At 45.4% G+C, this 14,042-nt stretch overlaps 1 protein-coding gene across 2 annotated transcripts in view; it reads right to left on the minus strand.

Moving 5' to 3' along the window:
* The window catches only part of CCDC149 (coiled-coil domain containing 149), a 92,061-nt gene that overhangs the window by 41,183 nt on the left and 36,836 nt on the right, over positions 1-14,042 (minus strand). For both annotated transcript variants that reach the window (XM_060655322.3, XM_078446233.2), the window contains exon 4: positions 1,134-1,241. In XM_060655322.3, the coding sequence (XP_060511305.2) occupies positions 1,134-1,241 (108 nt within the window). The remainder of the gene's footprint in view (positions 1-1,133; positions 1,242-14,042) is intronic.

The following is a 14,042-nucleotide window of genomic DNA, read 5'->3' on the forward strand; positions in this document are numbered from 1 at the left end:
TTCTCTCCCACCCCCAATTTCATGACCCAGAATAGTAAAGCCTAATTTTTCAAATACATATGTTAAATCCAAGAGGTTTCAAAAAACACTTAAAGGCAGGTTAAGTGGAGAAGACACTACAGAGGAAGACTTGCCACTTGGCCCTCAGACTGAGCCTCTCAAGCCAGCAGGAGCATAAAACCCTCTCTGTTTTGTTATGAAGAAGTCTCTGGAAAACTCAAGACACTTTGTGCATTTTTTTTTTTTTTTTTTTTACCAGCCAGCGTCTTTCAAAATGGCGCCTTCCAATAACCAACAGCTCCCAGAAACGGTGAATGCCTCCACCATTTGTCAAGGAAATTTGGTAACATTTAAGAGGCATTTCCCAAGAAAGGACCTCCTCCCTGCCATGCAGTTTTCTTGCGTGAAACTCCAGTGGCCATCTCTATCAGGAGAGCTGCTTCTGGCAAGGAGCTGAACATCAATCTATCGTGGCCAAACAGAAAATTATTTGGGGGGACAGAATTAAACTTTGATAGTTTCTCTTCCTTTCTCTCAATTGTACTTCTGTTCATAGCTTCAGCTGGGAGAGAGAGCGCACACATTCAGTTTGGAGTTTATGAGTTCATATTTTATAATTAACGTTGCCAACAGGGGAGTTTGATTAATACCACGCAGCGGATTTTGAGCAATGTTCCATACAAATTGCCAAATTTAGCAATAAAATAAATTGGTTATGTGAACATAATTAGTAGGATGACTGCTTAAAATTCAAAACTGAATGTGAATAATTCCAAATCATCTGAGCCACAAATCCATTATTTGTATAGAAGGGGGAAAGTATAGCGTTTGGGGTTTTATTTTGCCCTCAACCGCGATGTTATTCACCACCAAGCTGAACATAATGAAACTTCTATAATGGGTTGTGGCAATATTTTAGAGCAACCCAGAAGCACGCACATACGCGTGCGTGCACACACAAAGGCAATGTAATAAAGATAAGAAATGCTAAACTGTGAATTTTCATTGCAAATGTAAAAATCTATAACAAATTTTTCAGCAAATGCTGCATTACATTTTTCTGATGTGTTCTACATAAACCTCTAGTGTACAATTACACGGCAGAGCTTTTTCCCTTTAAATATTCACGGTACCTTATTGTCACCCTGGACTTCTGCAAGCCTTTGCTGAAGTTCTTTAATTTCTTCTCCCAGATGTGTATTTCGGTCCTGAGAATCTCTCAGTAGCTGTGCAAGATTAGCCTGGAAATATCAACATATTATGAAATACGTTCAGAAACACAGGAGTGGATAAAATGTGGGGCTCTGCAAGGCTCACTGAGGCTGGCGTCTGGGCCCAGCACAACCACACAAAGCCCATTAGAGTAAACGCATGCACGAATGTAGCAAGGGTGCAAATCACGCCTCTACAGCTGCATGGAGGCAAACGACGTTGGCCGTGAACCTCGGCGCGGGGACGTGCTCGGTCTCCAGGAGAGCTTCACAGACGAGCAACGGGGGGAGTCTGCCACATTCGACTTTTTAGAAAACAATTTTAAGAGCTCTGCACTAAAAATCTTGCAATGGCCATAGAGGTCAGTTCTAAATGTTGAGCCAACGATACAGGAAAAGCTTTATTTCCTTGTTTAGGTAGTTTTCTTCCCCTTCAAAGAGAACTGGTTTAAAGAGCTTTTCTGTGCTACCTCAGGGTCTAGAATTTCGGTCACAAAATGAGGCAGCCAGAGAGGGGACGAGGGGTGAGCGACCACTTCCGGAATCGGGGTCCAGAGGCAATCCACCAGTCTCCTGGGCTGGTTTTGTCACCTCCTTATTCTCCTCTTCTAGTCCTGCAGTACCAGCATGAGGATGTCACCCCCTCCCTAGGATGTGTCTCCAGCTCAGACTCAAATCCCTCTGGCCCATGTGGATGGCTCTCCATTCACCAGCCTCCCGCTCTCAAGCCAGCTTCCCGTCACACCATCACTGCCTGCTTTCCCGGAGCACGTGAGCACCTCTTACCGGGCCCACCCCCCTTTCACGGGTGGCCCGAACCTGGAGATGCCGTCACGTGGCTGCTCGTCCTACAGCACGGTTTGTATTTTGCTGGGTGCAACTTGCTCTGATTCTCGCCTTGCTCATAGCTTCTTACCTAAGCTCAGCAAGGAGACCTCAGGCTATTTTGAACGAGAGATTTTGTTCTCCGCTTCCTCAGCATCCAGGGAGGGCTCGTGTTCCAGCAAATGTTTTAAGTACTCACGATGAGTAAATGAATAAAGTAAGGAGGGAAAGAAGCAAGCAATGAGAACATGACTCCTGGAAAGGAATCACTCAGCAACAGTCGTACAGGGGCTTCTAAAGATTATCTAGAAGATTCCTTTCATATTATAGCTGATGAAACCCACATCCAGAGACATTAGGGGACAAGTACAACTGCAGTGGCCAAATCTCCAAAAAGCTCAGTGCTAATACTTTGGAGGGGCGTCTGGCTGGCTCAGTCAGTACATGCAACTTGATCTCAGGGTGGGGAGTTCAAGACCCACATTGGGTATGGAGTCTACTTAAAAAAGAAAGAAAGTGGGGTGGGGGGAGAGAGAGAGAGAGAGAAAAGGGAAAAGGAAAAAGGGAAAGAAAGAAAGAAAGAAAGAAAGAAAGAAAGAAAGAAAGAGGAAGGAAGGAAGGAAGGAAGGAAGGAAGGAAGGAAGGAAGGTTGCTTTAAAAAAATGTTAATACTCTTGAGAATACTCAATTACATCACGTACTTTTATAAGAAGGGAATGAAGGTGAGAGAATAGGAAGATTAAGCCCTGGCTTGGCTCACCCCTGACCCCGCACTCTAGCTCATCTCCCATGTCCCATCTGTTGGGGTATCAGGTTGTCTCTACCCTCAGGGTCTCCCCCACTCCAATTCAGCTCCCACCAAGTTTCCCTCCTCGCTGTTCCCCAAGCGTATCAGGCATGCTCCCATCCCTGCACCGTTGCTCTGTACTCTCTGATGGGAATGCTCTCCCTCCAGGACACCTCTTGGTTCCCTCCCTCTCTCACCTTCTTCAGGCCTTTGTTCAAAAGCCACCTGGACCACTCGATCTAACAGTGCAACCTGCCTGCCTCCACCCTGATCTTCCAAGCCCCTTCTCCTACACTAATTTTTTCATTCATAGCCCATGCTACCTTTTAACACACCATGTAATTTAGTTCAGGGATTGCTGCCGACTACTTATTTCCTGCCTCTTTCTCCCTACAAAAATAGAAGTTCCATGAAGGGCAGGGAACTTGGTCCTCTCGATGGATCTACCCCGAGCACGTAGTAGGTGCTCCATAAATATTTTCTAAATGAGAGACAATATGCTGAGTCTGGAGTTTGTGGTCTCAGCCTAGCAGGGAATTTGGAATAACAACAATACGTACCAACACTGAAGCCAGTGCTAAGCACAGAGTCCTACGTGAAAACTGGACTCATCCCCACTGGCTGGATTTAACCAAGTCCGTGTGGCTCAACAACGCGATCTAATTTTCAACCGCATGTGTGCAAAGTTCGTATTTTATACTAACTATATTCTGATTTCCCCAGCTCGCTGTTCTTACCAGGAAAATTAATTCCCATCTTACAGGTAAAAAAGCAAAAAGACAAGAGATACTACGGCCAATTGACTATTCTGGGAAATTTGCGGAAACCGGATGGATTAAGCTGAATCCCACCTTCTGCCACCTACTGGGCTGGGTGGCCGTGTGGGAATTCTTCAACCTCTGGGGTTTCCCTGTCTGGAAATGCGGCTAACCACACATGCTTCATGTGATCCCTAAGCTGAATAATGAACATAGGACACCTACCGCAGTGCTTGGTAAAGTAGGTGCTGGTTAAAGGGTGGTTAGCTCCCCTTGACTGTGCCTGTCCAGTGGCTCCAACTCCACCGCTGGGCGGACAGTTGGGTAGACGTGGCCGAATGCATCCTTGGACACAACTGGCTCCTTTGCGATCCTGCCCCTTCACCGTTCCCTGTTCGTCCATTTACTTATACAGCAAGTCTTTATTGAGCACCTAGCATGCATCACGCACTGTTTTGGACTCTGGGGATACAGCACCGAGCAGGAGCGACAAAACCGCTTGCTCTTGTAAACGTACGTTTGAATAGATGATGTTAAATTAATTATATTATCTTGCAATGAAATACATAATGAGCCAGGGGTTGCATGATGAGTGCTATGGAGAAAAATGAGGTAGGCAGACGGAACAAACTGTGTCTGAGGAAAGGGCCACATTTAAATCAAGACTAAAAGAGCAAAAAGATTAAGTGTGAGCCTTGTGGGTGGGAAGGGAAAAGTCTCAGATAGGGGGGAATGGCACTGGCTTCCCTCTCTCCCTCTCCCGTCACATCAAAGATCTCCATTAAAAATTTTTTTTTTAATGTTTAGTTTTGAGAAAGACAGAGTGAGAGCGACTGGGGGAGGGACAGAGGGAGAGAGGGACACACAGAATCCGAAGCAGGCTCCAGGTTCTGAGCTGTCAGCACGGAGCCCGACGCCGGGCTCGAACTCACGAACCGTGAGATCATGACCTGAGCTGAAGTTGCATGCTTAAATCGACTGAGCCACCCAGGTGCCCCAAAGATTTCCATTTTGCCGGGCAGTTCAAGGCCGCAAGAGCAGGCTGACCCCAGGGTGAAGTGATGATTCAGTTGTTGCTTTTCCTTTCCCCGCCCCTCCCCTCCGGCCGCAGCTCTCCTTCCTTAGCGAAGCTATCCCCGAGGGGGCCGCCCCCACTTCCCCTCCACGGAACCCCAGAACGGCTTCCAGACATTAGCTCAGCAAGCATGATCCCTCCGCCACAGGCAGGGGAGCCGCCCGAGGAGGGGCGGGGAAGTGGCGTCTCACACCCCCTCTGCAGGAGACACAGCAAAATTCACCTTCCCGGGACCTGCCTCCTCTTAGGCGGCGGAAGAGGTTCTCAGGAGAGAAATGCTTGTAAGAGGACCGGTGGGGGAGATCAGGACGCCAACTGTTATCACGACGAACAGGTTGTAATGTATGGAATGGTTGAATCACCACTGTATATCCGAAAGTAATGTCACAGTCCGTGTTAATTATACTGGCGTTAAAAGTTTTAAAAATTAAAATTAAAATTAAAGTGCCAGTGGAAACTTAATAAAAGGCTACCCCCACCCCTCCAAAAATAAATAAATAAATAAATAAATAAATAAATAAATAAATAAAACCCAAACAACAAAACAAACAAAAAAAACCCCCTTTCCTTTTTGGATCAACAGTGGCTTGAGAGCCCCCGGTAGTGGGCAGCCTGGTGTTCACTCCGAAGCCTGATGTAGCAGCTACACGGGTACAAGTCCATCTGTCAGTGGTGAACGGCCTGCTCTCAGCCTCCAACCTGACCCAGACCAGAACTTTTGTAAAGTACGATAATCCATTACCAGAAAAATGAACTTAAGAAGAGGAAAGGATAAAACCCCAAGTGTTCGTTAGATTCAACGGACATAAAATCATGCTGTCAAATTGCCATGAGTTTCTGAACACTTCATCTCTGTGCTTATCCCGCCCCCTGGCATGGTCCCTGGGCCTCACTTTGGAAAGCACTGAGCTTAACAAGCTCTCCTTAGCACAGGGCAGGGACCCCGGACCCCCGTCAGAGGTTCCAGTGCCACATGAAGCAGAGGACAGGGCTGCTTTAGCAAATAGTGACTTGCAGAACCGGTGATGGGACAGTTATTTGCTCTGTAGGCAGCCGAAAAGCAATCTACTAAAGCGAAGTCAGGCATTTCTATGGTAGCTGCAGAATTAGGAGCACACAGCCTCCAAGCTAGGTTTTTAAGTTTTAATTTATTTTTTTATTTTTGAGAGAGAGAGAGACAGAGAGAGAAAGCAGGGGAGAGGGGCAGAGGGAGAGGGGGAGGAAGGGAGAGAGACAGAGAGAGCGAGAGTGAGAGCGAGAAAGTCTCAGGCAATCTCTGTGCCCACCATGGAGCCTGACGCTGCTCAATCTCACAACCCTGGGATCTTGACCTGATCGGAAATCAAGAGTCGGAAGCTCAAGTGACTGAGCCACCCAGGCGCCCCCAAGCTAGGTTCTAGTAAATCTCCCCCAGCTTTGAAACTGACCTCTCTGGGAGGGCCAGGTGGGGGAGGCACCCTGCTTCAAAGCAGGGAGACTGTAATTTCACATTTCACAGGCTGAGTTTCCTGTCAACACATTTCTTTTTTCCTGTTCAGTCTGTTTAGTCCTTCTGCCTCTTCAACTCCAAAACAGTAACTTTGGGAACCAGAACATGACTGTTCTGATATGGTACCTAGTCCCTTGCCGTATACCTTAAAGGGGGGTGGGCGAAATAAAGAGAGAAAAGAAAAGAAAGTAGTACATTTCATCAAAGCACTCAAAATAGAGGAGAAAAGTTCACACAATTCTTTTGACCAAAAATAACACCCATGACTCACACACACTCACTATAACAATCCATCAAGCTAACACGTGGCTCCTGCTTATAATTTATCAGCTATGCAGAGCATTCTGTCTCTGTGTTATTGAGAAGGACTCTGTGACCATCAGTTTGCAACAGCAGCACTATAGAAAGGAAATGTCAGAGAAAGCGTGGCAGACAGGCTAACACTGGGAAGGAAAACCAAACAGAAATTATTTCCTCTAAGTCTCTGGGGCAGGAGGTAGCTTAAACAGCAAAACATAAAAAGGTTTAAAGAGAAGCCTCTTTTAAATATTCAGATCTAGCCAGGGCCGATGTGAAAGGTTGACATTTTAGCTCTGATAATAGGGGAATGAATACAGTGGAATGTATCATAGGACCCATATATCGCAATCACTCTTTCTGGCTGGAAGTTCAGTAAAATTGTGATGGGGAAGAGAGGAGAGGGAGATTTGATGAGGACATAGCTGGAACATTCTGACACACCTTCATCAACGAACAATTCAACCCCCGATTATAAGCGATGTCTGCAGAAGCGTGCTTCCAAAGCCAATCCTTGGTGTGGGCACCATGGCGCTCATGGAAATTCTCTCTGCACAGAGGTGAGGCCCACAGATCCCGATAGTTATGTGAAGGCAAAGATCTGGAAGTTGAGAGAGCAGTGTGGATCTCATACCCCAACCTTTCCGCCTTTGGGGGCAGAAATTCTCACCGAGGCAGAGTCCCGTGGGCAGGGGGCGTCATTTTTCCGGCTTTCTTCAAGTCCCACTGTATCCTAAGCTCTAGCTTAGCTTAGTGCCTCTGCCACTAGGTCTCAATTCCCCTCTACGTGCCATAAAATATGTCAGAAAAGTTCATTCTAGATGCCATACAGTTTTGTGTTTTTTTTAAACTTACCAGAAGTGATGGGAGGGAGATTTTTTAAAAAGTAAATGATATATAACTTGGCAATGACAATTACTGTTAAGGACTCTTGCTTTCAATGATCAAGTGATCGACACTCATGCACAAGGAAGGTTTCCAGGATACTAGTTGTAAGAAACAGCCCCGGATCTTTTCTATGGGAGGGAAAAAAAAGGATCCACTACATACCATTCTCCTTGACGTAAAAAAAGATGGATATGAAGGGGATCAGAATATGCCATTACAAAATATTCCACTTTGCCATAAGGATATTTTGAGCTGAAGGCAATTGAGAGTCCACAGATAGAGACAGTTTCCTTCCGTCCTCCCCATGTCTGCCTAAATGCAGGGCATAAATTTCCCTTTGTGAAGTATTCCATCTTCTTCCATACCAGGAAGAAGCAAGAGACTCATCACCAGAGAGCAGCCCCTGACACCGATGAGTCTGCATAAACAAACCTTACTAAAATAACCCTTAGCTTCTATTAGTTTCCTTGTACATTTCCTAGTCACTTTCCCACAGTTTATCATCCCTTGAAGCCCAGACGTCCTTTCTTTTATTAAAACGGTATATAAGCCCCGAGTCAACGACTTCTTTGAGTCTCACTTCATCTGTGAACTTTCCCATTCATATAAATATTCACAAAATTGTATACTTTTGTTCTTCTGTCTTTTGTCGATTAAATTTGCAGGCCCTTGTGTACTGAACCTAACAGGACAGAGGAAAAGCAACGCAAAATAAAGTGATAAAAAGCTTAAGGTTAACTTTCTAAACTTGCACTAGCCCAGACGCTGGGGAGAGCAGAAAAAGGGGAGGAGCCACATGTTTCCAAGGAAGTCCTTAAATGATTCAGATCAGCAACAAGGGGGCAGGGGCAACATTCCAGGAACAATCTCTCACACAATCCTCAATCTCGGTAATTTATTAGCTATACAGTGTTGCAGTAACCTAGCCATGGAAAAGTTAGTCTCCATCATAGTGTAGAAATGATGTATACCAAAAACTCTGAAAACTTACTTCTCAGTTGACTGACATATCAAAATGACAATTTAAAAGCGGGAGGGAAAAAAAATTAAGTAAAAGTCAGAGAAGTAAAACCTTGACCTATGCACTTCCCGGAGAACAGTAAGGAAAAGAGAGGGTGAGTGGGAAAGAGACAGAGACCAGACTTAGAACAGGCTGCTCGACAAGGTGTTAAAAAGTCCGAGGCTCTGGACTCCTTACACCCACACCTTTGATAGGGGAAAGTGCTAGGTTAAACAAGAAAGTTAAAAAAAAAAAAAAAAAAGTTTGATGAAACATCAAGTATACTTGAGCGGTGTGATTGACAGCAAATTTAATGGCAATTTCTACTCTGCTGCTTTGGTCTATGGCGGCTCCTGTGTTAATAGTAACAGACTGAAGCTCGCTTTGCTGAGCAAGGAACCCCCTATTCATAGCAACTGCCAAGATGACAACCTCTGCTACAGTGACAGTTTTCTTATTTACAAAAAAAAAAAAAAAAAAAAAAAACTACCCAGCCAAAGCTCACTCCATACATAGTTTTTGGCTGTGCAAGGGGCCCTCAGCAGCCTACTCGGACCTCATCATCTCAAAGCACACACTTGCGAAGGAACCCATTTCCAGGCCCACAGGCAAACACACTCTTCAATAGATCTGGGAGGCTGCTGTTACGATGAACGTTTGCTTCATCTTGGCCATTAGGATTCTGTGCCTGCCACTTAGTGTCCCCCGCCCCCCTTAGTAACTCTCAAGTTGTCTGGACTTGTCGAGCCTACATTTCCTCATCTGTAAACTGGGGGATGGGGGTGGGGTGCTCTCACCTTCCTCCCAAACCCCTCGCAAGGATTCACAGAACCGATAGCAAGATGCACTGGTGCTCAGAACAGAGTTGCTGTCACGGAGATGTGGGAGGGCTCCCACAGGCTGGGCCTGCACTTCTTCCCAGTGTCCCTGGTGGGACAGGAAAGTCGTGCTGTTCAAAGAGTCATGAAAAGAAACATCTCAAAGCACTCAAGATCTTTGAAGGAAGTTTTAGGTTCTGAGCATCAAACCAGGGCGCGTATACAAAGTTGCTCTGATTTGCAGTCACCGGGGAAGAAAAAAAGGTTGACCAAGAAGACTTTTCTACTGAAATAAAAGGCTCCCTCCCATCCCCCAAAGGGCCCCTGCATGCTCTGATTTCTCCAGAGTCAGCATTCTGGCACATGTCACCGTCTAAAGAAGCCATCACTCTACAAGGGAAGAAAGCAGAGACTCCCCCTTAAGCCAGGAGGAATTATCTCCCGTGATGTGTCAGCTCAAAATCAAAACAGGGGAAAACAAAGATGCGTTTGATTGTTTACTCAAGGAGGAGTTTGAATGGGGAAAATGTGCTGCTGTGACCCCAAAGAGTCCCATCTTCTAAGAATATTAACCCAAGATAATTTAAATTCCCTTTGTCTCCTTTGGAGGAACTGCTTGCTTAACAGAAGAAAAAGATTTCAAAGGTTGTTTGAGATCTTCTGGTGATCTCTCAGTGCAGTGCAGAGATGTACCCTGTGTGCGGGTGTGCTGGGGGCACCAAGAACAAATTTTCATTTCGACATCCCAGGAGAAGCGATTAGGCCATCGCTGTTGTCACGATTTCTTCACAGCTTCTGGAATGGATGGCTCGACATTGGAAATTGAGTTGTTTTAAAAAGGAGTCTAAGTTCTAAGGCTTTCTTTAGCCTCGACAACTATATTTCTAGAACTACAAACACGAAAGTTCTGGTCTGTCCTCTGTGGAGGAGACGAAGCAGGAAAGTTATCTATGGCCAGACACTGGTTGCCACAAGAAAGAACACTGGCTTCCCAGGTAGAAATTCCTAGCTGCTTCTGGTTCTCCACCACTTCTAAGGAGAGGGCTTTGATTAAAGCACCTGAATGTCTGGACTTCCAAAATGGGTTGGATTAAATGTTGACTATGCTTCCTCCCCACTCAGTCTAAGAGTCGAATCTAGAACAAAGAAACCTGAACGAGAGCACTGAACTATGAGTTAGCTGACGTGGATTTTAGTTCTGCTCTGTTAACTGGTTGTGTGACCTTGGACGAGTCACAGGAAACATGAAAACATTCACCAAGCACTCACTAAGTACCAGGCAATGAGCATTACAAGCATTATCATACCAATGCCTCATAAGAGCTTTGTGAATACGCCTCGTCATGATGTTCACCTTGGAGAGGAGGAATTTGAGTCTCAGAAAGGTCAGGCAGCTCCCCTGTACTCCCCCAGGCTGCAAGTGGAAGGAAGGGTGAAATTCGAATCAGTATGACTGGACACCAGAACCCAGCCTCTTACCACCTACTGCTACCCAACGATGCGACCTTGCGACTTTGCGGAAGACCTAACTTGCCCGTGTGACTTCAGGAGAGAGTTGGGAGATCACGTGTGTACAAACGCGTGTGCCTCTACGGTCTCTGAAGAGCACAAAGCACTACAAAGGCTGGGGATGTGGCATTGGTTCCACCTACATTCGAGAAGAACCCTCAAATACGTTTATAGTCAGCTCAAGATGCGATAGCAAAGTGCCACAGTCTGGGTGGCTTGCAAATAACAGAAATTTAGTTTTGCAGAGTTCCACAGGCTGACAAGCTGATGCTGGGGTGCCAGCATGGTCAGGTTCTGGTGAGGGCCCGCTTCGGTTGTGACTCCTTATTGTATCCTCGCAGCGCGGGGAGCAGAGCAGAGAGAGCGAGCTTTGTCATGACTCCCGTAAGGGCACTAATCCCGTTTGTGACGCCTCCACCTCCAGGACCTCATCTCATCCCAACTACCTTTCAGGGGCTCCAGCTTCTAATACCGTCACACTGGGGAGGAGCATTTCAATATATGAAAGCGGGGGGATACAAACATCCAGTCCGTAACAGAATGATCAAGCCATCTGTCCCTCTGAGTTGAGCAATCAATGGGGGAAGGGGGCAGTAAGTAGAGACCAGAGAGATTCTTCCTCCTAAATCAAGAAACAAGGCTGATGGGCAATGAGATGCTCAGTGTGGCCTCTCCTCCTTTTCCAAGAGGTGGATCTCTTGACCTCCATGTCCCATCCATTAACCCGACAGCTCGTTCTTGTTCCAGTGCCTTCTGCTTATATAAGATGTACTTGCTTTGCAGGGAGAGGGGTAAATACGTCACCCACTGGTTTGCCTTTGGGATAAGCATGTAATGTGATATAGGAGGCATTAGGTCAGAGTGCATGCTTCTAACCCCTTCTTCCCAGAGGAAAAAGTTAAGGAAATCATTGTGCTTCTCCCTTCCAATCCTGTCACATGTATGCCAAAGCTGTTTGCTTCTGGCTAAATGGAAAGTTTCATTGTCACCAGTGACTAAGCATTTAATGGTGCATTTTCTTCCCCACAAGGAGCTAAGGAAGAAGGCATCTTAACACCAACTCCCCAAAGACCAGTCACATGCTTTCATAAATAAAATAACCAAAAGTAAATAAAATTGACAAAATATATTTTGAATGGGTAAAATTCTTTATTTTTCCAAATAATGGAACTATTCTCCATCACCCCCCCCCCCCCACCAATATTTATCAAAACGTTTCCTGGCAATACTAAGCCAGAATTCTCTCTTGCATCGGGTTCTACATTTCTCCCCATCGCACCAGTGGCCATTGACATCCAATATATTTTAATTATTTTCTGTATTGTTTGTTCATAGCATCTGTACTAGAATTAGGGTGATGATATTACTTATTGTCTAAACCAAGAGATTTTGGAGAGAGGAAAGGAGCACTAATAGAGATTATGCCAGGATAAACTGGAAACATTCTTGGAAAAACGAAGGTATGGTCACTCTAACTACAATGCAAGTTCTATAAGCTCAGGGAGTTGGCTCTGACTTTTTCACACCTGTGTCTCCACTGTCTAAATTAGCACAAGACACCCATGAGATGCTCAATAAATAGGTACTGAGTCACGGTGGCTCTGAGCACCTGCTCTGAGTAAACTGCAGGGGTTCAAACTCTGCTCCAACACCAGTTAATTACCAACCCCTCTGAGGTCCTACGAGCCAGGAACCTCCTCTGTGGCCCGAGCTACTTCAAGCTGTCAAAGGCAAACAAAAGGGTCCCGACAAGGGCAGTGGTAGACAGATTCGACACACTAATATACAATTGATTAAAAAAGAGGATAAGGCGGAGGAAAGGATGATAAATATTTATTGGTGCTCACCCAGTGCCAGGCACCATGGTGAGGACTCTGCCTGCACTCTCTCATTTGTTCCTTACAGCCACACTGTATGGTGGGCACCATGTGGATTCCCGTTTTATGGATGAGAAAGCTGAGAATTGGACACTGAAAGGAACCTTCCCGAGGCCACACAATTAGTTTCGTGGGTGTTACGGCCGGCTTCCTGGCAGCCCTTCTATCCTGGGTGATTAATCTAAGCCAATTAACATATGATACTCTCAGGGCAACTGGGCGGCTCAGTCCGTTGAGCGTCCGACTCTTGGTTTCAGCTCAGGCCCTGGTCTCACGGTTCGTCAACTCGAGCCCTGCATCGGGCTCTGTGCTGACAGTGTGGAGCCTGCTTGGGATTCTGTTTCTCCCTCTCTCTCTGCCCCTCCCCTGCTCGCATTCTCTGTCTCTCTCTCTCAAAAAATAAATTAAAAAAAAATTAAACAAACTAACGAACAACAAAAAAAAAAACATACGAGACTCTCCTAGTGAATGTTAGTAGACCAGAAATGGTAGCATGTCCTACACTCGCCCAGTCAGACTGGAGAGAAGGACTTCTATTCCATGCCTGGGGTTTCTACCTCTCTTGCTTAGGGAAACCTGCCTGAGAAGAAAGCTGATACTCAGGTCAAGAGAAAGCTGATGTTAAAATCGGCACAGTGGTAGAGTGATCAGATAAAAAACACAGGAGCCCTGTTCGATTTGAATTTTAGATAAATGATGAATAATGTTTGGTATAAATTTGTCCCAAATACCGCATCGGTCACACTTTTATACTAAAAAAGTACCAATTGTCTATCTGAAATTCAAATTTCCCAGGTGTCCTGTATTTTTATTTGTATTTTTGTTTGCTAAGTGTGGCACAATGGAGAGAAGGTGTCCACGCGATGGAGAAGAAACAGCACGTGCTACCTCTGAGCTTCTGGTTATGTGAGGTCATCGATTTCTTCACTGAACACTTTGGAATTTCCGTCACCTGTGCCCCAACGCATTCTAGCCCATGCAGCAAGTCAGAGGTTCTCAGCCAGGCGGGAAGGACGCAGAGCCAGTCACACCATCACACAAATCCTAAAGGGACAGAAACTGAACGCCATATGCAAATCTAAAAAAGCCAGTGCTTAGGACCTGAACTGGTTTTTTTTCAGAGCCGTAAGAATGCAGCTTGACAGACTTACTGGAATTCATCAGATTCTCCTCAGTCAATGTAAATTTTGTATTATAAAGTCACGGAACGCGAATTCACTTAAACTGTAAAACCCCTTCATGAATACTAACAAACTCCTAAAATTTCAACAAAGATAACTGTTCGTAGACACCAAAAACACAAACACATCTAGCAATTCCAGACTGAGGATCCCAATTTTAAACCGTTCATGACAAATCTCCTTGTAATTTTGTTTGGGGAAAAAAAGTCAATTAGCTCCATAGCAAAATCTGCCTTTAGATCAAACCTGGAGCATTGCAGAATAATCAAATTAAAGTAGGAAGAGAGTATAGGAATGAGCAGAACCAAATAACCAAATGGGTAACCA

The sequence above is a fragment of the Panthera onca genome, chromosome B1 (genome assembly GCF_046562875.1).
Source record: "Panthera onca isolate mPanOnc1 chromosome B1, mPanOnc1 haplotype 2, whole genome shotgun sequence".
Classification (NCBI taxonomy): Eukaryota; Metazoa; Chordata; class Mammalia; order Carnivora; family Felidae; genus Panthera; species Panthera onca.